The 25,546-nt window shown below is 48.4% G+C and overlaps 1 protein-coding gene across 3 annotated transcripts in view; it reads right to left on the bottom strand.

Moving 5' to 3' along the window:
- The window catches only part of TNKS2 (tankyrase 2), a 2,182,082-nt gene that overhangs the window by 60,397 nt on the left and 2,096,139 nt on the right, over positions 1–25,546 (bottom strand). For all 3 annotated transcript variants that reach the window (XM_069611330.1, XM_069611331.1, XM_069611332.1), the window contains exon 26: positions 23,000–23,156. In XM_069611330.1, the coding sequence (XP_069467431.1) occupies positions 23,000–23,156 (157 nt within the window). The remainder of the gene's footprint in view (positions 1–22,999; positions 23,157–25,546) is intronic.

Raw genomic sequence — 25,546 nt, 5'->3', positions numbered from 1 at the left:
GAGCTCTCCTCTGATCGAGTCTATGGAATCTTTCCTCTTCCTTGCCCGGATGAGGTGGAGGATAGAAAGCCAGAAGCACAATTTTCGGTATCAGATGGAAGTCAGATACAATTTTGGGTAAAAATTATGGTTTTACCTTAAGAACAACTTTATCCTTGTAAAAGTTGGTAAAATGAGGCTTACACTATAATGCTTGCAACTCACTCACCCTGCGGACTGATGTTATTGCCACTATGAAAATGGTTTTATAAGTTAGCATTCTTAGGGGACAGGAGTTAAGTGGCTCAAAAGGAGCGCATGTAAAAAACGTTAAAACTAAGTTAAGGTCCCAAGTTGGAACATGGAATGTTGTAGAAGGAAACACATTTGTGAGTCCTTTAAGAAATTGGATTATTAAGGGAATTCTAAAATAGGATGCCTCTTCCGAGGTGCGCTTGAATATGGAAAGTGCAGCTAAATAGCCTTTGATTGTTCCAATCTGGAGCCCCAGATTTGCCAAATGTAGTAGAAAAGATTGTAGGCCTATCGCATTGAAAAGGGTCTACATCCTTTTCCATACACCAGCTGCAGAACTTGTTCCAACAACAGCGGTATAGGGATTTTGTTGCTGGCCTTCTGGCCAAAAGCACAATCTTCATTACATCATCCAGGAGGTCCCAATCCTTGTACCGCAGCCTCTCAGAAACCATGAGTGAAGGCGGAGTGTCTTGACGTCTGATGAAGAACCCAACCCTCCTCTAGCAAGAGTAGGTCCTCTCTTATTAGAAGACATACTGGAGGGCAGATGGACATGTGTAGAAGGTCCGGGTACCATGTCCTCCTGGCCCAATCGGGGGCAATTAGGATCATGGATTTCCTAAGCCTTCTCAACCTCCTGATGACTTGAGGAGGGACGGGAACTGGAGGAAATACGTACAGAAGTGGAAATTCTGCAGAATAGTTCGTACTTCCGGTTGACACTGGTCGTGAACAGATCCACCCGAGGGGTTGCCCAAAGGTTACAGATCTCTTGAAGGACTTCCTAAGCTAGTTCCCACTCGTGGGAGACTATGCTCTGCCTGCTCAGAGCATCTGCTGCCGTGTTCTCCTCTCCGGCTAAATGAATTGCCGATAGGGAGATTCCTTCTTGAATTGCAGAGAAACAGAGCTGCATTGCTTCTCTGCACAGTGGTAGTGACCCTACGCCTCCTCTCTTGCTGAGGTAGTACATGGCCACTGTGTTGTCTGTCATTATCAGGACATTCTTTCCCTGTACAGAGGGCAGAAAGGCCTTCAGCGCTAGTCTGATTGCCCTCAGCTCCAAAAGGTTGATATGTAGTTTGGACTCCGATAGAGACCAACGACCGCTGATTGTCATATCGTTGGTATGGCCTCCCCACCCTGTGAGTGAGGCGTCCATTACTACCGTTATCTCCGGCCATGGTTCCCAAAAAGGTTTTCCCTTCAGAATGTTGTCCTCGCAGGCCCACCACAGGAGATCCTGTGCGAACCTGCTTGGAACCTGAAGGAGATCCGTCATTCTGCTTGAGAATTGAGACCACTGTAGAGATCTCATTCTAAGGTGAGCCTCTGGCACCAGAAAAATGCAGGATCCCATGAGGTCGAGCAACCTCAGATAGTCGAAGGCTGGGAGACGCTGGGCACTCTGAAATCTGGAGACCATCTGCAAAATGTCTTGAGCCCTCACCGCTGGTGGCAAGGCTTTTCCCAGGGATGCATCCAGGACTGCTCCAATAAACTGAAGTCTTTGAGATGGTATCATGTTGGACTTCTTGTAATTGAGGGAGAAGCCCAGTCTGTGGAGAGATTGGCAGGTTAGGCGGAGATGTTCCAGGGTTTGTTCGGGTGAATGTGCCCTGATAAGCCAATCGTCCAGGTAGGGGTGGACGTAAATCCCCCCTCTCCTGAGACTCGCCGTCACCACCGCCATCAGCTTTGTGAAAACCCTGAGGCGGAGGTCAGACCGAATGGCAGAACTCGAAACTGATAATGAGAACCACCAACGGCAAACCTCAGGTACTTCCTGTGCTCATGATGGCTTGGCACACGAAAATAAGCATCCCGAAGGTCCAATGACACCATCCAATCCTGGAGCTGGAGGGCCTGAAGGATTTGAGAAAGTGTGACCATCTTGAACTTGTCCTTCCTCAGGAACTTGTTCAAGTATCTCAATTCCAAGATGGGTCTCAGTCTTCTGTCCTTCTTGGGGATTAGGAAATAGGGAGAATACCACCCTGTGTTCCTCTCCTTCACATGTACTGGTTCTATAGTACCTTTCTCAAGCAGGGTTAACATTTCCTGCAACAGGAATGGATCTGGAACATTTAGCGAATGGTTTCCCAGTGGATGATCCTGAGGTCTCTGTATAAAGGGTAGGCAGTAACCATGGGCTACTGTTTTCAGAGCCCACGCATCTGAAGTAATAGCCTGCCATTCTTTCAACTGCTGTGATAATCTGCCTCCTACCGTAGTGTTGTGAGACAAGACTCAAAGTGGTTTAGAGGCAGCTGAAGCAGCGGCTGATGGTAAAGCAGCCGCTGCTTGAGCGGGTTTAGCACCTCTCCCTCCGTCCACCACAAGGGAATCTGCTCTGTCCTCTTTGACTAGCCTGTCCTCTGGCTCTTCAAACTGAGGAATAGTAGTGAAAAGACCTACCCCTCCAAGATGATCAGCTGGGGTGAGAAGGCTGTGGCTGCCTAACTGCAGCACTTAAAGATGTAGCCGCCACCTTTGAGGTCTGCAGCTTTTCAAGGCTCTCATCAGCTTTATTTCCAAATAGATGGGATCTGCCAAAGGGCATGTGACGAGTCTGGATTGTACATCCAGTGCAAAACCTGACTTCCTCAACTACGCAAATCTGTGTATGACAGTGCTTGCCGCCATGGCCCTGTTGACAACGTCAGCAGTATCCAGACCTGGTTTCAGAGACTCGCACGCATCCTCTTTGCCATCCCTTATCAGATTCAAGAAGCCATCTCTTTCCTCACCCTGAGGGATGTGATCAGCCGCCATCGCTATGCAGTCCCGCAGGGTGTGTGTAAATTTTGCAAGGGCACAAGTGGAATTAGCAGACTTTAAAGCCATGTTGCTATCACAAAATAATTTCTTTGACCAAGAATCAATCCTTTTGTCATCCCTATTAGGTGGTATGGTTGGATACGCTGCTTGCCTTGAGGTAGACGTAGTAGCCTGAACTACTAGACTTTCCGGAGTTGGATGACTTGAAAGGTAGCTAGCATGGCGACTTGAAGGTCTATATTTTTTTGTTACAGTTCTATTTATTGTGGGATTGGATTCTGGAGCATCGCAGTTTGTTGCAACTCTTTTTTGCAGTGCCACATGGAAGGGTAAGATAGGGTCCTTCTGTGGCGCCCTGTCCAGCAGGTCTGTAAGGTTGTCATGTTCAAATACAAGAGCTGGTCTACTCCATCCCAGGAAATCTACCGTGGACATTCATGATCTGTGAGATGCATCTGAATGTTCAGCAGGATCTGGTTTTATTAAAAAAAAATCTAGTTCTGGGGAGGTGTCAACTCCACTGGCTATTTGGAATGAGTCAAAACGTTGTTTGACTCTAGTTCCTTCTGAAATAAAACATTCAGGTCTAACAGAATCTTTCTGGACATTAATGGGATCCAATTGGAGACCACCTGGAGGTGTCTCATCATATCCCCCATAAATAGAAATCAGTGAGTTGAAAAAACCTTTTTGGGTAAAGGTTTAATACATTTTCTTGACTTTTTTCCAAAGGATGAACAGACAGGGTTTATGATTTAAGTATTGACATCGAAGGCGCTGATAGCGTTGACGACTTATATTTAGATTTATACTTTGAGGGACTTTGCCCTCGACTCGACAAATTCATCTTGTCGAGTGCTTGAAGACTCTCAAGAAGTCTTAGGCTTACCCGGGCGCATGGGTTTTAGCCTTGGTATCATGCTTTTCAGCAACTGCAGGATGGCCAATCTTCTTCGAAGGTATCGGAGACAGATCATCGAAGATCTTATTTAACTTTTCCTAAAGAGTTCCCACTCTTCTTTAGAACAAGATTTGGTCAGGCAGAGTACACTTTCTGACGAAGAAGACGAGTAAGAAGATGGTGATCTGGTCTTCCCTTTGATTTTTTGGAAGACGGCGAAGAATGTCTGCTCCTCGAATGAGATCGTTTTTTTGATTGTCTTTTGTGAGGAGAAGAATCTCTCGACTTAGGGGATCGTGTCAATTTAGAAGGAGTGGACGGGGATTTGGGGACAATCCAATCCACTGTTAATTTAGCATTGTGCTCTTTTAAGGATTTACCAGTCATCGACTGACAGGATTGACAGTCACCAGTAACTTGCTCGATGCCCAGGTACCAGAGGCAAACTTTATGTGGGTTCGTGATGGACATCTTGGAGCTGCATCGCATACACTTCTTAAAGCCTGTCTTCGGTGTACTCTGAGCAGTAGACAAAGCCATATCAAGAGGTTTTCAAAGAAAACTGAAGCACGCCATTAATCACGAAGCAATCACTATTGCGGAAAAACGGAACTGAAGCCAACGGGCGATGCACATGGTATATGCACTCGACGATGACGTTGGCTGAGATGGAAGTCCTCGAGGAACATCGTGTCGATGCACAGCTCCCTCTGCCGACAAGAGAAATGTTTCCGAAGCAGCTAAAGTTGGAAATGAAGATATCAAAGACACGGAATATGTGGGAGGACACAATCCATTCAAAAGTACCATCTAAGGTAGGACGGCAGAGTGAGATAATGGTGGGACAGAAGCATGGTGGGGAAGAGACCCAGCAGGAAAGCAGAGTAGAAAGCCAAGGTAAAACTGAGCGCGAGTGCCTTGGATGAGTCTAACAGAGTGAGTGTAAGGCACTGTCCCAAGCCCCAATAGAAGATTAAGTGGGGCTAGAGTAGGGACTGTTAGAAAGCCCTATGGAGTTAGGGAGTGTAAGGAACTCATGGTGGCAACAGTAAAGATAGGCACAAGTGATCACAGTTCAAGGGTGTTTATTGAACAAACTTCAAAAAGGGTGAGAAACACCTAATCTAAACCTAAATCTAAAATGGGAGCAAGCTACAATCAAATATTAATAAGGGGATCCTAGTGGCATCTTGTTAAATAAAAAAGGCCTCTACTAAAAAACCCATTGCCAATCCTTACCGCTAATTTACAAAATAGCGTGGGATAATGCTCAACAGAAAAGAAAGACGTGTTCTCAAAACGATAAGTCAGGAGGGCATGGCTGGGGTCTCCCTTCTCCACGTTTTTTAGCACGGAACAAGGTGGGAATCTAGCACAAGATTACAGTTTGTTTCCAAAATATCAGGGCTTCCTGTAGCCAAGTTTCTTTCACACAGTCCCTTGCCTCAGAGGACCTGATGTGTTACAATCAACAAAACAAAAGTACCTTCAATAAATCTTCACGGGGCGATTAACCTTCGCCTTAGGATCTCCCTCTGCCAGGCTCCGATCCTTCGTGCAACGTGGGACTCCCTCCGTCGGGTTCACTATGGCCTTTCACACAAGTTATCAACAGCTTGTAATATTCAAGAGTCTTAATGTCTATTTAGACAACCATTCACTCTTGACAACCCTCCGCTGGATACATTCTTGTCGGTACAATGTTCATGGGTGTATTCCTATTCACCTTGATTCGCAGGCATCCCTCAGCCAGGTTCACTTTTGCCAAACACAGTTCATTATGCTTCATCAATATGCAGGATTCACTCGCCTTAGCTTTACCTCTTGTCAATGTGTCAAACTTTCGATTGTACAAGGGGTTTGACTTGACCTTTGTATGTCCCCTCTGACTCCTCATGCCGGCCTCTACTAGGGCATCATGGCACCCGTAGTTTCAACTAAGGGCATCAGTCAGAGTCCTTCGAATTAGCACCCACGTGGCACCTGCCCACTCTGTAGCTGGTCCTTCAGTGGACTTTCTTTCAATCTTAAACACAAACAAGTTCTGTGTTCACAAGTTCATACAATGTGGCCGTTCGCAACCTTGGGCTCAACACAAGGCTATCAGCTCTCTCTGACTCACTGGCTGTGCTGAACCTATTAGCTTGTCTTGCCTCTGGAGTCAAGGACGGTGCCACAGTAGCAAACTAGCCTCCCTGCCTGAGTCATCAATGCGCGAGGCCCCTGTGCACTGTTGACATCTGTTACACCACACGCCAGCTGTAAATCACAGTCTTCTGATTCTTTCCACAGAGGCTTCGCATGTTTGGGTTGAAATGGACAAAGGCACTTCCGTCCTTGTCCTTTCAGGATTCGCCACCTTTCTTCTCCGTTTGATCTGCCGTCTCAGAATTACTGCTTGCTCATGCGCTTTCGTACTCAGCCTTTTATCCCTGTGGGGAAGGGAAAGGGCGGTCAGGTGAGTAGTTATTAACAATTGCCTGACTCTGCCTGCCCCTGGAGTTGGGACATGTCAGGTATACGGCTCAAGTGTTAGTTTGTTGTCTGTCACGGTATGGGAAAGTGTTCATGTCTGAAAAGAGGGTGTGGGGGGTAGAGCTTCTACATATCCTACGGGGTAGGATGGGGAACAGGTGTTAATGGAATGGGGGTACTGCCTCTCAACCTTCGGTCTCTCACTTCCACTCCCCGAACACACCTCATCCAGGTGATCCTCCCCACTAGTCCACCCCCAGGAAATGGACGCAATAGCGATGGCCATGTCCTGGCCACCTGGACGACAGATCTCCACGGACCAGCGGGTGAGACACCTTCAGGTTTCTCACAGGAGCGAACGTCCTTAGGAAACCATGGTAGACTCAGCCCTAAGAGAAAGACAGTAGGGTGTGTGAGGAGCCAGGAATTCGATGTTGACACATAAGTCATATTTGTGGTTATAGACTTTTATTAAATAAGAGATTGAAAAATGCATCACTGTTTCAACTTCGAAGAGGTATTTCCCTACCTCAACCAAAACCAAGGGTCTGCCCAATGTCAAGATGTCCAAAGCAAAATTGTCCTGTGACCGAAATCCTATCCTTGCCCTCACATTCTAAAGCAACTATAATGTGAAAAATGGGTAATTGGGGAAGAAGTATCGCTCAGGGGCAACGTGTTTGTCTTAAAGGCAAGAAAACGCGGCGCAACACAGATTTAAATCCCGATCCTGCGCGTAGAAACAGCTCACTGTTATTAAGCATGTTATAAATGAACAAAAATATAAATAAAATAAATAATGTCTCTAGTCTGGAAAGGTGCACAAATGTTCAAGTTCAAAAGAAATATAAATGTACTCCAACACAAACTTTCCCAATGAATAAGGTTCACAGTTCCCGGGGATGGCTCCCTTGCCCAGGTTGCTGTTCAAGATTTCTCAAGACTCCAAAGGCACAAAACTTCCTTGGAAATTTCTTTGGTTAATAACAAAACACTTTGTATTCCAAAACAGTTTTATATATACGCTCCAACTGTACAGGATACCCAGTGCACTCCCCTGCCAGGTACTTTTCCACTTCAATTTCACTTCCTTCACTGTCTTCGGTTTACCTGGTGTATTCCTCTGTTTAACTTCTTTAGGTGGTCTATTTTCTACAGTTACAAACTTTAGCTTTGGCCTAGTATACTTCTCCTGCCAGGGCTTTCAATTTGGGACACTTTACACACACTTGCAGACTTTTGCTTGCCTGGTATATTCTCCTGCCCAGGCTTTCAACATGGTACACTTTACAAACACACTTGTAAACTTGCGGTTTCGCAAACATTCACGAGGAGAAGGGCTCTCTATCTCTTCCCTTAACCTAATTCTGGCTTTGCTCCCCCGTTGGTACGGGTCGCAGACTCATAACTGTTATAGTTTTACAAAAGTTCACAAGGTATGGGGTTTTATTCTCCCCCTTGGCGTCTCTCAGGCTTTGCCTCCAAATATGATACACTTTCATTCCAATATTTAGTGTTCTTCTGGATCGTAGCTTTAGCACCCCAGTGTCCTAATCTCTCTCTACAGAACTGACTGGCTTTCTGCAGCACTCTGCTTCCTTTGCGATGAGCAGCGCTACAATGCTACACCTCCAGTTTGCGGGTCCACAGTCTTCACTCGCTGGTTTCCCCATCCTTCGCGGCGCCTGTCTGGTGGTTGAGCCTCTCTCTGTGTTACTGTGGCTGAGTGGCTGTTTTCTGGTTCCTGCTGCTGCCGACCAGACTCATGTTCTACTCCTGGTGCGGTACCAGTGCGGAACACTGTTTGCTGCAGCCTTTCTCCTTCTGCCTTGAGCTGGCTGGATCCACAGAGTTCTCCACAACGGCTCAGCAGTCCCTCAATCAACCTTGAGCGGATGTAGCTTCCTCAGGTAGCTCTCACTGTGCTCATTCAGGGTCCACCTTTTTCAATCTCACGTCACCTGTTAAGCACTCATAGCTACTAGAGCACATTCTGTAATTCCCAGCATTGTGGATCTGCATTGCTCCCTTCAGCCTCCTCGTCTCAGTATTCTTATACATATGGAAATGTTGGGCTTTCCTAGGTTTTCTTTCTACATGATACTGGAAGAGGACTTTAGCAGGTTTTGTGGGCAGTGGAAAGGAGCTTTTACAACAAGCCATACATGCTTCAGACACAGGGGGAACATCCCTAAAAGGGAAAGGGGGGTATGTGCCTTCATCCGATGATGCCAGGTTATCCCCCTCAGGGTCACCTCCCCCCATGTGGTCCTCCCTCATATAGCCACCCCCAGGGTCAGGATCAGGTAGCGGCTGCCGTCTACTGGCCACATGGGGAGAGGCTATCCTGGGAAAGAAGTGATGTCATCACAGGGATTAAAGAGCCTTATCTCTAAACGAGATTCCGGACGTCTGGGCTAGGGTGAGGGTAACCCAAGGGAGACGAGAGAGCAGGAGGCCCTAGCACCAATGCTCCTTGAATCCCTGAAAATACTGTGATTCCAACCAAGCTTACTGATCCTGTAAATCCGACAAACATTCTTGAATCATCTTTCGCATCGGAGTGATCATAGAAGACGAGATCGCCACACTTGTCAAACAGGTCTCACTCCTTGCACGTCAGCCTCTCAGCAGCCAAGCATGAGAGTTCTGCAATTCGGTTATAGAGCCCGCCACCCTCTTTCGAATGGGAGAGCAGGGATACTCTCCCTAAATGGTGCCAAGAGGGGCAGTGGAACATGTTCAGAAGCGCCGGATACCTTATACTACATGCTCAGTCTTGGGCCATCAGGATCAAGTAGACCTAAACTTCAGCTCCCGAGAGCCAGAGGATGATAGGAATCTGAGGGAGAGGAGATTGAAGTTCGACTCAGCAATCAATGCAGCCAGTATGGCTCGCTGCTGAGAGAATTCCCTGGAGCAGAATCACTTGCATTTCCTAATCAGAGGTGAAGAGTAAGTCTACAACTTCCTGACAGAGTTCCCCCTTGTGGCAAATTGATGTTTGCTTGCTTAACACATCTGCAACCACAGTCTCTGTTCCCACAAGATGGGCAATATACAGGGACACGTCGTTCTGCAGAGCCCATAACCACAACCTCATTGTTTTCCTGCACAGAGGCAGCAACCCTATTTCACCCATCTTCTTGTGGTAGTACATGGCCACCATGTTGCCTATCAAAATCAGGATACACATACCCTATACTGAGGTAAGAAAATACACCAGGGCCAGCCTGAAGGCTGCAGCTCTATCATGTTGCTATGCTCACAAGCCTCAGAGGGGGGGGGCAGAGGTAGCCCACTGTCAGATCCCCCAGGTGGGGACCTCAGCAACCGCGGGATGCATCCATTATGCTGGTCATTTAGAGCTTTAGTTGCCTCAGGGGTTCCCCACTCAGTAAGTTGGCCTGCAGGGACCACCGCAGCAGGTCATAAGATACCTTGGTTAAGACCCACAAAAGGTCTGCCATGTCACCCCCAAACTGAGACCACTTGCTCCAAAGCAGCCACTGGAGCAAATGCATTTGCAGCTGGGCCTCACGCATCACGAGGATGCAAGGGTCATGAGATACAGAAGATGCAGGCAAGTCAAGGGCGGAACCAGGCACTGAGATTGAAAGGCAGGCCCATCTCTGAGATGTTCACAACTTGCTGCTCAGAAAGAAAGGCCCTGCACATGTACGTGTCCAGACTGCTTTGATAAACTAGAGCAAATGAGATGGCTAAGCCTGGAACGTCTTCAGGTTTAGGGAGAATACCAAGCTATGTAAAAGCCAGAGGGTGTGGTACAGATAAGCCATCGCCAACTCTGGGGACCTGTCCGAATGAGCCAATTGTCAAGGTAGAGGAAGGCATGAATCCTTTCCCTCCTGTGATGAGTGGCCAGCATGAGGACCCTTGGTGCAGAAGAAGGACCAAATGATGGGGACCGGGACTGGTCATGGGATCTCCACTACAAACCTCAGGTATATCCTGTGTAGTCAATGGATCAGCACATGAAAGTAGGCAGCGTTATAGGGTGGAAGAAGGAAACGTGATAGAACAGCCAGTTCAGGGGTACAATGACCTGAAGGATCTGGGCTAGCATGACCATCTTGAATTACTCCTTGTGCAGGTACAAATTCAGAAGCTGCAGATACAAGATGGCATACAGGCCCCATCTTCCTTTGGCACAAGAAAGTACAGAAAGTACCACCCTTTCCTCTTTCCGAAGCAGGCATCAGTTCAATGGTGCACTTTTGCACAAGAATCTTCTGAAAGGGGAGATGAAGGAAAGGATCACCATATCCCGACGACACGACCTGTAAGACCTGTGAGAAACGTGAAGCTGTCTCACCCGCTAGTCCCCGGGGATCTGTCATCCAGGTGGCCAGGACACGACCATCGCTTTTGGATCCAGTTATTGGGTTGGACCAGTGCTGAAGGATCACCTGGGTGAGGGGTCTTCAGGGAGTGGGATACCTGATGGCGAGACACGGTATCCCCCACCCTGTAACATCTTTACCCCATCCTACTCGGTAGGATATTTAGGAACCTTAGCCCCATCCCCTTCACAAACACTTTCTCATGGACAGCCCGTTCTGGGAGAAAACAGACTCACACCCGAGCATTGTACCCAACATGTCCCACTACTATGATCAGGCAAGGTCAGGCAATTACTGGAAACCATTAAACCTGGCTTCCATTAACCTTCCCCACATGGATAAAAGGCGGAGCACGAGAGCACACACTGAGCGAGGCAAAGCACACAAAGGAACAGCTGAACAAGGGGAGAAAGACATCAAACCAAGAAGGGTACGCAAGGAGGGAGATGCCCTTGACCTTTCCGGCAAGAAACCGTTACTTTCAAGAATCCTTTAGATTAAAAAGCTTAAGACAGGAAACCAGACTGAAGAATTCTGCATTGTGTGTCGGAGTCCCTCCGGAGGAGGCCCTCCGGCATGGCTAATCGAGTTGGGAAGGAGCAGCAGCTGCCGTGGTACTGTCCTCGGCTCCAGAATCAAAGCAGCACCAGCACGATCAACACAGCCGGTGAGCTGGGGAGACCGATACAAGACTGGTCTGGGTTGAAGTCAAGGTTGCAAGCAGCAATATTGTATAAAGAGCGCAAGAATGAAGATTGGAAACGTGTGTGATGAAAGACACGAGCAAAGCTTAATAGCTGATGGATGTTTGAACTTTGAAAGAGGAAGATGCAATACCAGTAACAGAGTGGTCCGGCACCGCAAGTGTGCTCAATCAAAGGTCCCTTTGAGGTTTCCAGCCAAGCAGTGGTAGATGTGAAAGTAAAGAGAAGATGGAAATGATAAATAAAGTGAGCCGAAGTGGGCCTTTGACGCTTTAAGCAAGACCCATTGCACAATCGAAAGTCTTCGATTTTAGATACAAAGAGGAAAGCATAGAAGGGAAACAACATGGTCCGTGCCTGATGGACGGAGACTCATGGCCAACTGTGAACCTGCAAACTTATGAATGTGAAAATCCTTATAAGAAAGGAATTATGGTGCATATTTGTTACATCAAATCATCTGTAGTAAGATTTATTGGGAAAGAGACCTTAACACACAAGGCCCTGATACCTATGTTTTGAACAATATCCTCGCGGCAGAGATGCCAGAGTGTGTGCGAAACTCGAGAATGCCGCCTTGTCCCGTGCTGAAAACATAGGGAAGGGAAGCCAACTGCTCAACTATCCTGACATATTTTTTCTTGAAAACAATTCGTTTTGCATACATTGTTGTCCCACACCATTTATATTTTAGAAGAAAGGATTGGCAATAGGTTTATTAGTATAGGCCCTTTTATTTTGACAGAGACTTAACTAAGACTGCGTTATCATTATTTAATGGTCGTAGCTTGCCCCCATCTTTAGATTTAGGATTAGATGGGTGTTTAACCAACCCATTGAAGTTCAACAAACACCTTTGAACTGTGATCACTTGTGTCTGTCTTCACTGTTTAATACCATGCCCTCCATACAGACCCAAGAGTCGGAAGTGGTCAGACGCATTCCTTATCGAACAAAGACAATCCACAGCCATCCTTAAGTACAAAAAATATGGGTAGCAACACCCTATTCCCCAGTCTGTGGTAGTCAGAAGCTGGATTGCTACCCTGGCCAGGACTTGAGATTTCCTCAAAAAGCAGGGCAAACAGGTGGGGGAGTTTGCCAGTGAGCAAAGGGAGACAGTAACTCTGAGAAATTACCTGAAAGGCCCAGGGGTTGGATTCCATTCTGAGTCAAACAGGAAAAAAATCCTCTGTCCCCTGTGCCTACACCGGTGAAAAGAGAAGGGTATAATAAAGAGATTTTGCAGAAGGAGTGCAAGACGGGACCATGGGAATGAACACCTTGCCTGTTGGTGTACCCTTGAATCCTACCTTGGCAGGGGAAATGCCTTCTGGCTCTGTCTGGTGATTTACTCTGCTCCTGTGGGACATAGAGTAAGAAAGTACTTAAATGAAGAATTCCTGGAAGAGGAGGTAGAACGCTGCTGGACTGGTAAGACTAAAGATTGGTATTTCTCTTGAATTTCTCAAATTACTCTTCTGCCTTATGTATTCTGAACATCGAATACAAACCCATATGTTTGCAGTAATTATTGTATTCTGAGGACCATCCCCAAACCCATTGAATGGGCTACACCATCAGCTGTGCCCAGGCCTGATGGAATGTCCTAGTGTATTTCCGTCTTGCAATCCAAGACGAACAATGCAAAAACACATGGATTTCCCTGTCTGGTAGTAAAAGAAAAGCAGTCTTGGACCCTGCAGGGGAGTGTGGACTACTTGGCTCCCGGGGGTGGGGTGATTGGAAAGTAAACCCAGATTGCTGGGAATAGGGCAATACCTTTTAGCTATGTTGGTTAGCTAGGGTCAGAGAGAAGACAGGCTTCAGCCATACTGCCACCAGAGGGTAAGTAGTAAACAACATACTGTAAGCATAAGCAATGGTGGTACTGAACAGAAGAGGTATATACCTAGGAGGACCCTGCTCTAGGATGTTTTTGAGGTTATATTGGACCTCAGGCAGGAAAGGCAGAAAGTGAAAGTCAAGACAGCTGCAGACTTTGGCAATGGCCCTTTGGTAGGACACTTTGGCCTTTCTGTAGACGAGGCCTGTATAAACTGAGTTTGGTGTGGTGTCTAGCTCACTGGTGTTGTGTAAGTCAGAGGTCAAGGCAGTCAAGTCCTTACCATGCCCACAGAACTCTTCAAGAAAGTCCTCAACCTCTCAGTTTTCATGGGCTGCAAACCATAAAGAAAGGGTTACCCTCCTGATCAAAGATTTGAAAAGATCGGGACACCAGAGAAAATTCCATAGAGGATTTAGCAGGAAGGACAGGGAGTCCTTTGCTGGTGCCACAGCAGTGGAAGGTCAAACTGGGAAGCACAGGAGGGGAGCAATCACCACAACTGGGGCTGGAACTGAACTCCCATGATTGCGATTGTAGACCAAAGAGGTGCCTAGGCCAACCTCAGAGGGCACACAGGCCCTTGGCCCTACCACTACTTCCAGGACTGAAGCCACTGGCACCCTGTCAAACAAGCACAAGGATTTCTCCCTTTCCTCTGGAGTGAATGAGTTGGTAGGGTTAAACATCTACAACAAGGCATTTGGTGATTTTCTCTGAAGAAATTGAGTGATTGTGTTAATTCCTGGAGGACACAAATGAGCACAGTGTTGTAGAGTTGCAGAGGGATTAGATCCTTTCACTGTGAGACTGCAAGTTATTTTTTACCCCAAACCTGGACTTACTGGAAGAAGAAATGCTCAGAAGCCAGAGTATTTAAAGAGATGGTTAACCCTTTTGGACATGAAGAGCCTGGAGACACAATCCCGGAGGGCTTTGGAGGAGCCGGGAATGGCAGTATCTGCAATACTCTGTTTCATCATTGGCACTCATGAAACAGACACATTTTATGTGGGTCAGACACAGACAGGGATATCTCAATTTACATGGAGGGTTCAAAAGCCTAGGCCTTTAGGGGAGATATGGAGCAGTAGGAAACTGCTTGAGCAATTAGTGGTGGTGTTCCCAAGCAGCATATGTTGAGCATGCAGATCAAAAAAGAACAGAGATCCAGGGGCACTCTAAGCTCCATATAGATCAATATTGAAGTCCTATCCAGAGCCATGGGTGTCGCCGTAGCTGAGCAGAGTTGCAGGGCAACCACTTGTAGCTGAAATAAATTACAAAGCCAACATTTGTGGGAGGAAGGAATGCATTAAAATGCTGAATTTGAGCAAAGGTGCACATTTTTTTTATCTGTCCTTGAACAGGTAGAAGTTGAACAGTTGTAAATCTAGAATGGGTCTCTAACCTCATACGTTCGTTAGTAATTATAAGTTACTCACTGTACTGACTAACGTATGGGCGTCCCTTCCTTTCACCAGAAAAAAACCTCTTCCCCTTTAAAATTAGAGGCGTGCGGGGTGCAGCCCTGGGAGCATGTGCTGCCCTGACTCCGCACTCCGGTGCCGCACCTGAGTCCCCATTGACGCGTCGACAATCGATTTAACATTGCTTAATGACACCAGTATTATTAAGGGGAAGGATGGTGGGACATATGGAGGAAAGGGGACTAAGGACTAAGAGTACATTAGTCACTACGGTGAGTAATGCATAATTACTCTTACGTCCCGTCCCCTTTCCTCCATACTGCATGGGCGATTACAACTGAATGTAGCCCCAGGGTGGATAACCGCCTGTCCGAAAGCCGCATCAGATCTAGAGCCGGCATCCAAACAGTAATGCTTGCAGAAAGCAGAGGGAGTGGCCCAAGCGGCCACCCTGCTTATTACTTGCCAAGGGGCATGGCGCTGGAATACGATGGCCGTTGCCTTGGCCCTGACTGCGTGGGCGAGCATGTTTGCCGGAAGTGGCTTGTGCTGGCCCTCGTATGCTTCTTTGATGGCCGCGACCATCCAGCGGGATATGGAGGCCTTGGAGGCATGATAGCTTGGTCTTGCACCTCCGAAAGTGACAAACCGGGAGTCTGATTTGCAGAAGCCCTTGGTCCTGTCAAGGTAGAATTTCAGGGCATGCCTGACATCAAGACAGTGCAGAACTCTCTGTGACTCGTCCTTAGGATCGGCAAAAAACATACGAAGGACTATTTACTTGTTCAAATGGAAAGCAGACAGCACCTTAGGCAGAAATGCTGGGTGTGTCCGCAGGACTACCTTGTCCCTGTGAAAGGTAGTATATGGTTCTGAGGCGACCAGCGCCTGGATTTCGCTGACTCTGCAAGCCAAGGTGAGGCCCACTAATAAGGCTGTCTTAATGGTGACCAGCCTGATGTCCGCGGACGCCACTGGTTCAAAAGGTTTGTGCGCCAGGGCGCCCAAGACTATGTTCAGGTCCCACATGGGGTGTGGCCTCTTGAGGGGCGGATAGAGCTTTGCAAGCCCAGTCAAACGTTTCTTGAAAATCAGATTGGAGGAGGAGAAGACTCCCTCCTCAGAGTTCCTGTAAGCCCCTATGGCTGCAAGGTAAGTGCGGCAGGTGTTCACCTGCAAGCCAGAGTGGGCGAGGTGCGCGAGAAGGAGAGCACGTCATCCAAAGTACATGCCGGCGGGTCGATCTCCCTGGAGTCTGCCCAGTGGCAGAACCTGGTCCATTTACTCTTATAGTGGGGCCTGGTAGCCTTGCTACTTGTGCTCTGTATGATTTTCAGATTAGCCTCGGAGAGGCTGAGGTGCCTTAGCGTTACCTGCTCAGGAACCACGCTGTGAGGGCTAGCTTCTGTGGTGCGGGGTGGATGACCCTGCCCCCTGCTGCGCCACTAGATGTGCTGGGCCTGTCGGAAAGTGAATGGGTGGCATCTCTGAGAGGCTGAGCAGCTCTGAGAACCACAGCCTGGCCGGCCACCAAGGAGCCATTAGAATGATGTTGAGCTGGCGAGACTCATTGATCTTGCAAATCACTGTGAATCAGCGGAGTGGGCGGGAAGGCATACGCTGTCATGTCGTTCCACTGAATCCGAAATGCATTGCCCAGGGAGCCAACACCCTGTCCCTGTCAGGAGGCGAACTCGCAGCACTTCCTGTTGTACCAGGTGGCAAAGAGATCCACCTGGGGGAGAACCCATCTACTTAAGATCTCCTGAATAACGAGGTAATTTCCCAGGACCCACTCCCACATGCTGATTTCCAGTCTGCACAATGGAGGGGATCTGGTGCCTCCCTGCTTTTTGACATAGTACATGCTGGTCGAGTTGTCTGTCTGGATGAGGACAATCTTGCCCCTGAGAAGTAGAAGGAATGCTCGGAGCGCTAGCCAGATGGCGTTCAGCTCCAACCTATGGACGTGGTATCCCTGCTCCTGTCGAGTCCAGGTGCCATGGACCGAGAGATCCTCCAGGGTGGCTCCCCAGCCCTTGAGCGGGAGTCTGTGGTGATGGTAACCTGCGGGGTGGGAGGCTGGAAGGGCTTGCCCTTCCGTAGGTTGCAGTCCGTGGACCACCATGCGAGGTCCGGGCGGAGAGATGGAGGAAGGTTGATCATCTTAGATTGAGAGCCCCGCTCCTGGTTCCATGAAGCCACGAAGTGCAGCTGAATCCTTCTCAATCTTGTGTGTGGGACGGCTAATAGGGCCGCTGCCAGGAGACCCAGAAAATGCTGGTACCACCAGGCCGAGGTCACCTCTTTGTCGAGGAAGTGAGTGGTGGCCCTACTGATGGCCAAGATCTTGTCCTCTGACAGAAACACAATCTCGGAGCACATGTCGCAGATGAGGCCCAAGAATGTCAGAGTCTGCTTGGGCTGCAACTGCGACTTCTTGAGATAGAGCGAAAAGTCCAGATCGTGCAGTGTGTTCATAAGGGCATGGAAAGAGTGGTGAACTGCTTTCAGAGATGTAGCTCTGATGAGCCAGTTGTCGAGGTATGGGTAGATGTGGAGGCCCTGCGCTCCGAGGAGGGTAGCCACAGTATTCTTGAGTCTGGTAAAGACCCTGGGGGCGGAGTTGAGGCCAAAAGGAAGGACCTTGTATTGGAAATGGTAGCCCATGATCCTGAACTGTAGGAAAGAACAATGGGGCTGCCAAATCGGGACATGTAGGTACCTGTCCTTCAGATACAGGGAGCACATCCAGTCTCCCTTGCACAATGTCTCCGCTATAAAGGCTGGCATAACCATCTTGAATTTTTGTAGGGGTAAAGAGAGGTTGAGGGTGGAAAGGTCCAGCACAACTCTCAGGCCCGCCTGGTTCTTTTTCTGAATGGCGGAAATCCTGGAGTAAAAGCCCAAGCCTCGCTGGGAGACTGGGACTTCCTCCACGGCCTGGCTCTCTACGGGCGACTGGATCTCCACCAGAAGAGTTGCTGTCCCAACTTGGAGGGATGAGAGGCTGGGATGGGTAGGCTGTTCCCCAAGGATACTACGGAGAAGATCCAGGGGTGTGTGAAATTCTGGCACCAGAAATGTGCATGGAGAGCAAGCCTGCCCCCCACTGGAGACACGTGACCCAAAGGGGCGTGTCATGCCTTTTTTCCATCAGAGGCTGTTGCAGAGGAGGGGGACTGGAAAAAGCTTTTACCCCCCTCCTTTTGGTTGCTTGTGCCGATTTGGAGTCGGCGAGCGGTCCGGCTGCCTGGACCTCCGTTTCTGGAAGCCGCGGAACCCTCCGTACGTACGCCCCTTGTCGGAGTGCTACTGTGACTGGGTGAACGATTTTGGCGTGGTCTTAGTCAAGATGGATAAAGACTTAGCCTTTTTTGAGCCGTTTTTCTTTTTGTCTGGCTCCTCGTCTGTGGTAGAGTGGAAGAGGTCTTTCCCCTCGAACGGCAGGTCTAATATGCGTTTCTGGACATCCGGGTTGAATTTTGTTGCATGGAGCCATGCTGTCCTTCTCATGTCTGTGGCGATACAGATGGCATGGCCAGAGGTGTCAATATGGGCCATGGTGGATGCCATGAGGTCCTGCGCCACCAGCTTGGCCTCAGCCAGTCCCGCCTTTAAACGTGATTGCCCGCCATAACCTTTGGTTAGCGGCAGCCAGCATTGCATCAGCTTTGGCCTGACGAAGATGCAAGGACGCGTTGGAATACAGCTTCTTCCTGTACACCTCCAAGATCTTCTTTTCCGTGCCTAGCAGCATCACAGAGGAGGAAGCGTAGGACGACTGGGGCTTGGAGTATAGTGATGCCGCAGCGATCACTGAGGAGTGTGGCTGAGGATGGGCTGATAGCAAGAGTGTATACCCCTCCATCTGCCTGTACTTGGCGTCCAGGCGTTGATTGACCTGCTGGACAGAGTGGGGCTTGAGCCAACCCTTTTTGGCCAGGGAGACGACATCGGTCTGCCGTTTTGGCAGAGGGGCGTCACTTGAGGACCTCAGCAAGCACCCCCTCTGCCGGTTGCTCGACCTCGGGTTGAGGTAGGTCCAGATAATCTGCCAGCCCCGAAAGATGTTCGTAGAAGGCCTTGCCTGACGGGGGTGTATCAGGGTCCTCCTCCTCATCCGTATCCTGTGGGTCAGGGGGATCCTGCGTAGGTGGGGGAGTAGCGGGAGCCGGAGGCTGGGGTTCCGGGACTGGCGCTGGAGGCTGCAGAGGAGGCTGGTACGGAACTGCCTGAGGAATCAGCTGGGGGGCCGGAGGCAGAGGCTGCGTCGGGGCCAAGTGCGCCGGCGGAGGAGCCTGAGGTGCTAGAAGCATTGGAGGGAGCACGTCCCTCATGGCATCCTGAGGATAACCCCCATCCGAGGCGACTTCATGTGCCTGAGGAACCTCTCAAAGAACCAGTCTTCACAAGCCAGAGGAGTTGTAGGGGAAACAGACGGGGTAGCGGGAGGCTGCTGGAGCCGCTGCATACTGTGACCTTATGGACGCAGTGGGAACCTGCCCTGTGCAAATAAAGGCTAGGCTGTAGGCTACGTACCTGGTTGGGGCCAGTCCCACCTTGACACTTGTTCTTCGCCAAACTCCTGAAATGGTGTCGGACAGGTGCCGATGTCTGGCCCGGTGGCCATTTTGTCGAGCTGTCTGCCATGGGCCTGCGTCGTGTTGCTTGGGTCGCTGGGCCCAGCCTCCTCCAAGACTCTTGAGTGTGGATCGCAAGGCCTACCATGCTCCTCGGACCTAGACCCGGTAGGTGTGACATCCTCTGCCCAGGGGCCGGTACAGCTCCGTTTAGGTACCCCCTCAGACGTATTGCTGGTACTAGTGCATGGCCCCTCTGACATAATACCGGTACAAGGGCGGAGCCCCTCGGGTGAAAACCCGGTAAAAGAACCTTCCGGTCCCTCAACACTGTCACCGGGAGGATCTGGGGATCCCTCGGCCTGTAGGCCGGTAGCTGGAGCAGCCTCGGTGCTGGTGCGAGGACCTGAGCAGTCCCTCTCATGCGGGTGAGTCCTTGGGAAGGAGTCTCCCTTGCGGGGTGCGATGGAAAATAGAGGCCCTAGCTTGGGCATGGATCGATGTTTCACAAAGTTCTTGAGGTCCCCTGGAGGCGACTTCTGGAAGAGCTACCTCCCCCTGGCTAGTCTGTTCTTCAGCAACCTCGAAAACAGGGCGTTGCATGCTGTACAAGCTTGCCAACCGTGGTCTGGGCCAAGGCAATGTAGGCAGAGGGCCTGGGGGTCTGAAGTTGGGAAGAGCCCGTCACAGAATTGACACCTGTGGAAGTTGACATGTGCCGGGGAGGAGCGTGACACCTGAGGACCGAGTACCTGAATGATAATAAAGACAAAGACAAAGAGGAAAAAGTATCCACGCATGGAATTACATGGCCGAAGCCAAACCCAGGAGCGCTGGTGAATTCGGCCTATTCCCGTCGACGCGGAAAAGGGGGCAGTCAGAGCAGCGCATGCTCCCAGGGCTGAACCCCTGCATGCCTCTAAATTTAAAGGGGAAGAAGGTTTTTCGGGTGAAAAAGGTTCTGTCTCCCGTCCCGTCCCTTGGAAGGGACGCCCAAGCAATATGGAGGAAGGGGGACAGGACGTAAGAGTACTAGGACATAGTGGGAGTGCTACCTTCTTCCTCTCCTCTTCTCTTCTCTTCTGTAGGTACTTCTTTTTCTACGGCACCCTTGGATGGTAGTTGCAAGGGCAATGGAAGGGGGACAAATAATAGAAGGTGGCTTGGCGAAGCAGTTTTGTAGGAAAGGAAAGCAGCTACCCTATAAATCAGACCACAAGGCTCAGATGCTGGATGTGGTGTTGGTCTGCTGTGGATAGAATAAGGTCAGCCTACTCCATGCAGCAACGTGGACGGACAAATTAAAGAGGTTTTAAGGCAGGGTTAGTTGTGGGACAAAGAATCGGAATCATTACCTCAGGGTGCACCTCTCCCCTAGGCAGTACAAATCTAGCACCTCTGTTGCGTTCTTCCCTGTGGTGCCTATACCCTGCCTTTGTGAGCAAGAGAAAGGTAGGGGCGAAGGGAGTGGTGATTAAAAAAGTAGCAGAAGACTGCTGCACAGCTCAGCCAAGGGACACTGCTGTAGCCTTGGAAGCCTTAAGATTATCAAAGGACTGATGTACCTTTGAGCCGAGGTGACTGGTCCGATCAAACAGCATGACGAGAAGTTTGGTAAGGATGTCGGTAGCAAAACCAGAGGTTATCATTCATCAATGTTGAGGGCAACTACTCCTGTGACCATAGACCTAGCCACACAGTCCTCCATCTTCAGGGATGCTTGAAGAATCAGTCTGGCTGGTATTTACAATGTAAAACTAAACTAGTTAGGAAAAGGTGCATGTTGTTCTTGGCGCAAAGCAGAAGCAGTCTCCCTGACATTCTTCTAAGGTGTGAGGGGAATAGCAGGCCAGAGTGCAAGATCCATTTATGGTCTCCAGAAGTAGGCATGCAGAGGCAATACATTTTCTCTCCAGGGAATTGAACTTCTTGACCTCTGTACCTACAGGGAAGCTCTGTAAGGTATCCACCTTGGATCTGGAAGTTGAAGGTTGTACCACCAGGCTTACAGGGTGACGGTACAGGAAAAGCTGGTCAGAAAGAACATGCCATGTTTTTTTGTCAAAATCCCTGCAAAGGACCATGTATGAAACCTTTTGCTCATATCGATAGATCCTTGTCCAAGAAGGTAGCTCTTAAAGGAGGTGGGGTCTATTTGGGGTAACACTGGTGGCCATTATACCCCAACATTGCATAGACTTAGTGACACTGTGATAAAAGGGCACATGCGCATACCCATAGAGAGTAGCGTAAATACAATTCCAGCTGGGTGAGCTGCCCAAAAAAATGGCATCCCTAAAATCGAGGTCAGATTGGCAACTTCATCTACCTGGCCATACAATTCTTCTGGGTAGTCCTGCAGCTCAACCTCCTACAATGACCCAGGACAAAGGGAATTGGGTCTCTCACCTCTTCAAAAGAATGTTTTAACCTGGGTAGCGATTGTATCCTGGAAGTTGGTACCTTCTAAAAAGTCAAAATCGGAGAAGAAGCGTGAAGGCACTTGATGCTGAAGCGTACAGATCAATTCCCAATTTAAAGTCTGAGATCCTGGTTGTGCAGCAGCGGGATGACAAAAGTACTTAACCGACTTTGAAAGACGCATCAACATGTGCCAAGGCCGAAGTAGCGTGCGCCATGGTGTTAGCAAAAACATCCAAGCATTTCCTGCCTGAATTCTTCCCACTGCTACAGGATGGAAGAGGCAGAGGGGAACAGTACCTGTGCCAGGACAAAGTGTAGGCGTTCATTCCTCTTCTGATCCCTGACTCTCAGAGGGGATGAGGAGTGGGGTTTGGGTGAGGAAATCCTTGAGTGGGATCTCTTCCTTATTTTTTGTTTGAATCATCCAACTAGACCCAATGTTTCTGATATCTTGGAAGTCAAAGGTGAGTGGCGGGGGCGCTTACAGAGTAATTGGTAGCCCTGAGGAGCGCAGTAAACACCTCTGCAACTTTCCCCCTAATGGCCATAGAGTGCTTGGACTGACAGGAGCCTAGTTCGTCTGTGGTCATGATCCGGTTCGAGGCACGAAATGCAACACTGGTGTGGATTAAATGCAGACATCCGCTTCCTGCAATCCTTACACGACTGGAAACACAAGGCCTAGGTACAGAGGGTGACATGGAGCAACAATATGTTGGGTAAACTGCAGCATTCCAGAAACAGAATCTGCACGCTCAGAAAGAAGGAAATGAGGTAATTGCAGAGCTCACAAGACGTCCTATCGGGTGTCATAAGTGCCATATATGTTGAGCGAAGCCGCAGTGGCTGAAGAAAGGTTCGGAAGACTGACTGTACTTGGAGAATATTTTGTATTATGAGAAATTTGGGGGAAGAAGGTATCAATTATAAACATTCTATGTTGGAATCTGTTCTAGGATCAGAATAAAAGGTTGTGCAAAATAATTATCCAATGCTAATTTAGCACACTTCTGGTGTACGCTGTTGCCTATCAATATTGAATATATACTGTGCCAAAGAGCAAAAATAATTAAACCATAGCAGGGCTACTAACAGCACATGGCATTTGTGTCCACATCTCTACAATTGCTGTTGATATTTTCATGCAAAATCTGTTTGCATTAATTTCTCTTATTTATCATGAAATTCTACCCACAACTAACTTTCACACCTATGAGTAAGCAGTGTGCAGTTTTAAACATAAAGAAAAGGTACCTGTTCGCCTCTGTAGATTACATACTCTGCCAAAGCCAATCCATTTACACTAGGTCGGCCAGTTACCGAGTGGTGTCCTGGAGGAGAATGAGCCATTTTCATTGCACTGAACTGGAGGAAAGACTTTCCCAATGTAACACGGCAAAAGAGCAACTGCCTGTATTTCAGAACAAAAGGTAATATTTTAAATTATGTCAGGATGAAAAAAAGTCAAGTTAGAACAGAGTTGTCAACTGCATAGAGCATCACATTTCAAAAGACACTTTTCTTTCAAAAGTATCATGTTGTATTTTTAAACAAGCAAATTTGACGGTTTCTTCTAAGGCAAGTTGTCTTCATGTCCGATTTGTAGTATACATGAGAAATCTCTCAGAATGTGAGAGCAACCAGAGAACATATGCCAACACAAGCAAAGAGTTTTGGCTTTTCTAAAGAGAAATGCTTCAATTGTGCAGGCCTCCTCCAAGGTCCCAGACAGAGAAATCAAGAAGGTAGCCTGAATGGCGATGGTAGGTTATACTCAGCCATGGTTGATTATGTTATGGGCATCCATAACTGGCGATGGGGTTGTCGATGGCTTACCATAGTTGGTTATGGTTGTCAATGTTCAGGATTATCGAATATAGTTGGCAATAGCTGGTGATGGAGATGGCCAAATTGCATGACCAAGTCCTGATTAAGATGTATTTTCAGAACACGCCCTGTGGGAGGGTTCTGAGGGGCAACCCTAGTTAGTGAACAGGGTAATTAACACAAAGGTCTAACCAAACTATCATGGTAATGTAGCAGAGCAATAATACAAGACCCCTGTAGAGAAGAGGGTGGGGTAACAATAAAATAATCCATGTAGAGCACTAAAATCAAATTAGGCAGAAGTACAAACATACTCTATTTATTAGGCCATTAAAACCCTTTAGACATGTAAAATCACAGATAAGCAAATTATCACTAAAGCTAATCTATCTTTTATCTATATATTCACTGAAAACAATGTACTTAAGTTGTGCAGATTTAACGCAACAAAGCCCTTGAAATTCAGCGGATGTGGGAATGTATGACCAGCTTAACTCAGCGCATTCACGTTGATGTCCCCCAGAAGGCCATGTCCCCCACAATGCCATTTTGTATGTCATTGTGAATCCCATCTATTATAATATGTATGTGCTCATGGGCGTTGCAACAGGAACGAGCCTTTGGCCCTCGCCAGTGAACACGCCCTTCAGTCCTGCTCACTGTATATTTTAAAACACTACCGGGCTACGCACCACGGCCTTTGGCCGTCTCCACTGTACATGTTCCCCCAATATGTTTCTTTTGGACCCACTAGGTAGCCATAGCGTGGGGGGGCCACTATACTATCTTTCGAGCCCACTAGCCAGGGACTTCAGACGTGCCCTCTGTATATTTTAAAACACTATCTGGCCTCTGGCCATGTCCACTGTACATGTTCCACCAATATGTTTTTTTCAACCCATTAGGTGGCCAAGGCCACTATACCTGTTATTGGGCCCACTAGCCAGGGCCTTTGTCCCTGGCCAGTGAGCTTGGCCTTTGTCCGCGCCCGGTGCATATTTTAAAACACTACTGGGCCAGTAGCCACGGCGTTCGACTGTGTCCACTGCACATGTCTTTCGAACCCACTAGCCAGGCTCATCAGCCATGCCCTCTGTATATTTTAAAACACTAATGGTCCACTGGCCAGGGCCAGCCCTGGCCAGTGAGTGTGGCTTTTGGCTGTGCCCACTGTATATTTTAAAACACTAACGGGCTAGTAGTCATGGCCTTCCGCTACATTCACAAGTGTTGCTGCTTGGGGACCTGAATCTTGGACTGTCTGACCCCAAGGATTTCATGGCCACAGAAGTTGTAAGCAATGTGTCAAACCTAGCCTTTCAACAACGCAACCTCGAACCTACACATAAAGGCAGAACACTTGACTGGATCGTAGACCTAAATTGTAATACTACGATAAGTTCCAGCTCAGCCTGTGCTTGGTCCGACCACCACGTCATTATCTTCCATCTACGAACCACCACTCCTAGCACCAAACCTACAATAGCCCCTTCTATTCCCACCAGGAATAAAAAGGACATCACCAGGGACAAGCTACTCCCGCTTATCCTACCCATTCTGAACAACTGTGCCACATCTTATAATGACCCTACGGTCTTGGTGGACACTTTCAACCAAACACTGCTCAAAGCTATTGACACTATAGCCCCGCTTAAACTTAGAAAAGCTAAACAACAAGCTCACCTGAATTTGTGGTTCAAGCCACATCTTAGAGCTCTGCGTAAAGGAAAACGCAAAGCGGAATCACTCTGGAAAAGTCTCCCTTGTGCTTCTAACAAAGACAACCTCTTCATTGCATCCCTTAACTACAAGGAAGCCATCATACAGGCAAAAAAAGAAACTTATAACCTGCGCATCTCGCAAGCTGAATCCAACACGAAGGAGCTATTCAAAATTTTCAAAGAATTAGAATCCCCTTCGCCCATACCAGATACCTGTAACAAAGACAGCTCCTGGTGTAATAGCATCCAAAAT

Source organism: Ambystoma mexicanum, chromosome 8, assembly GCF_040938575.1.
Source record: "Ambystoma mexicanum isolate Mex_15411 chromosome 8, UKY_AmexF1_1, whole genome shotgun sequence".
NCBI lineage: Eukaryota > Metazoa > Chordata > Amphibia > Caudata > Ambystomatidae > Ambystoma > Ambystoma mexicanum.
This window is presented reverse-complemented; position numbering and strand designations above follow the sequence as displayed.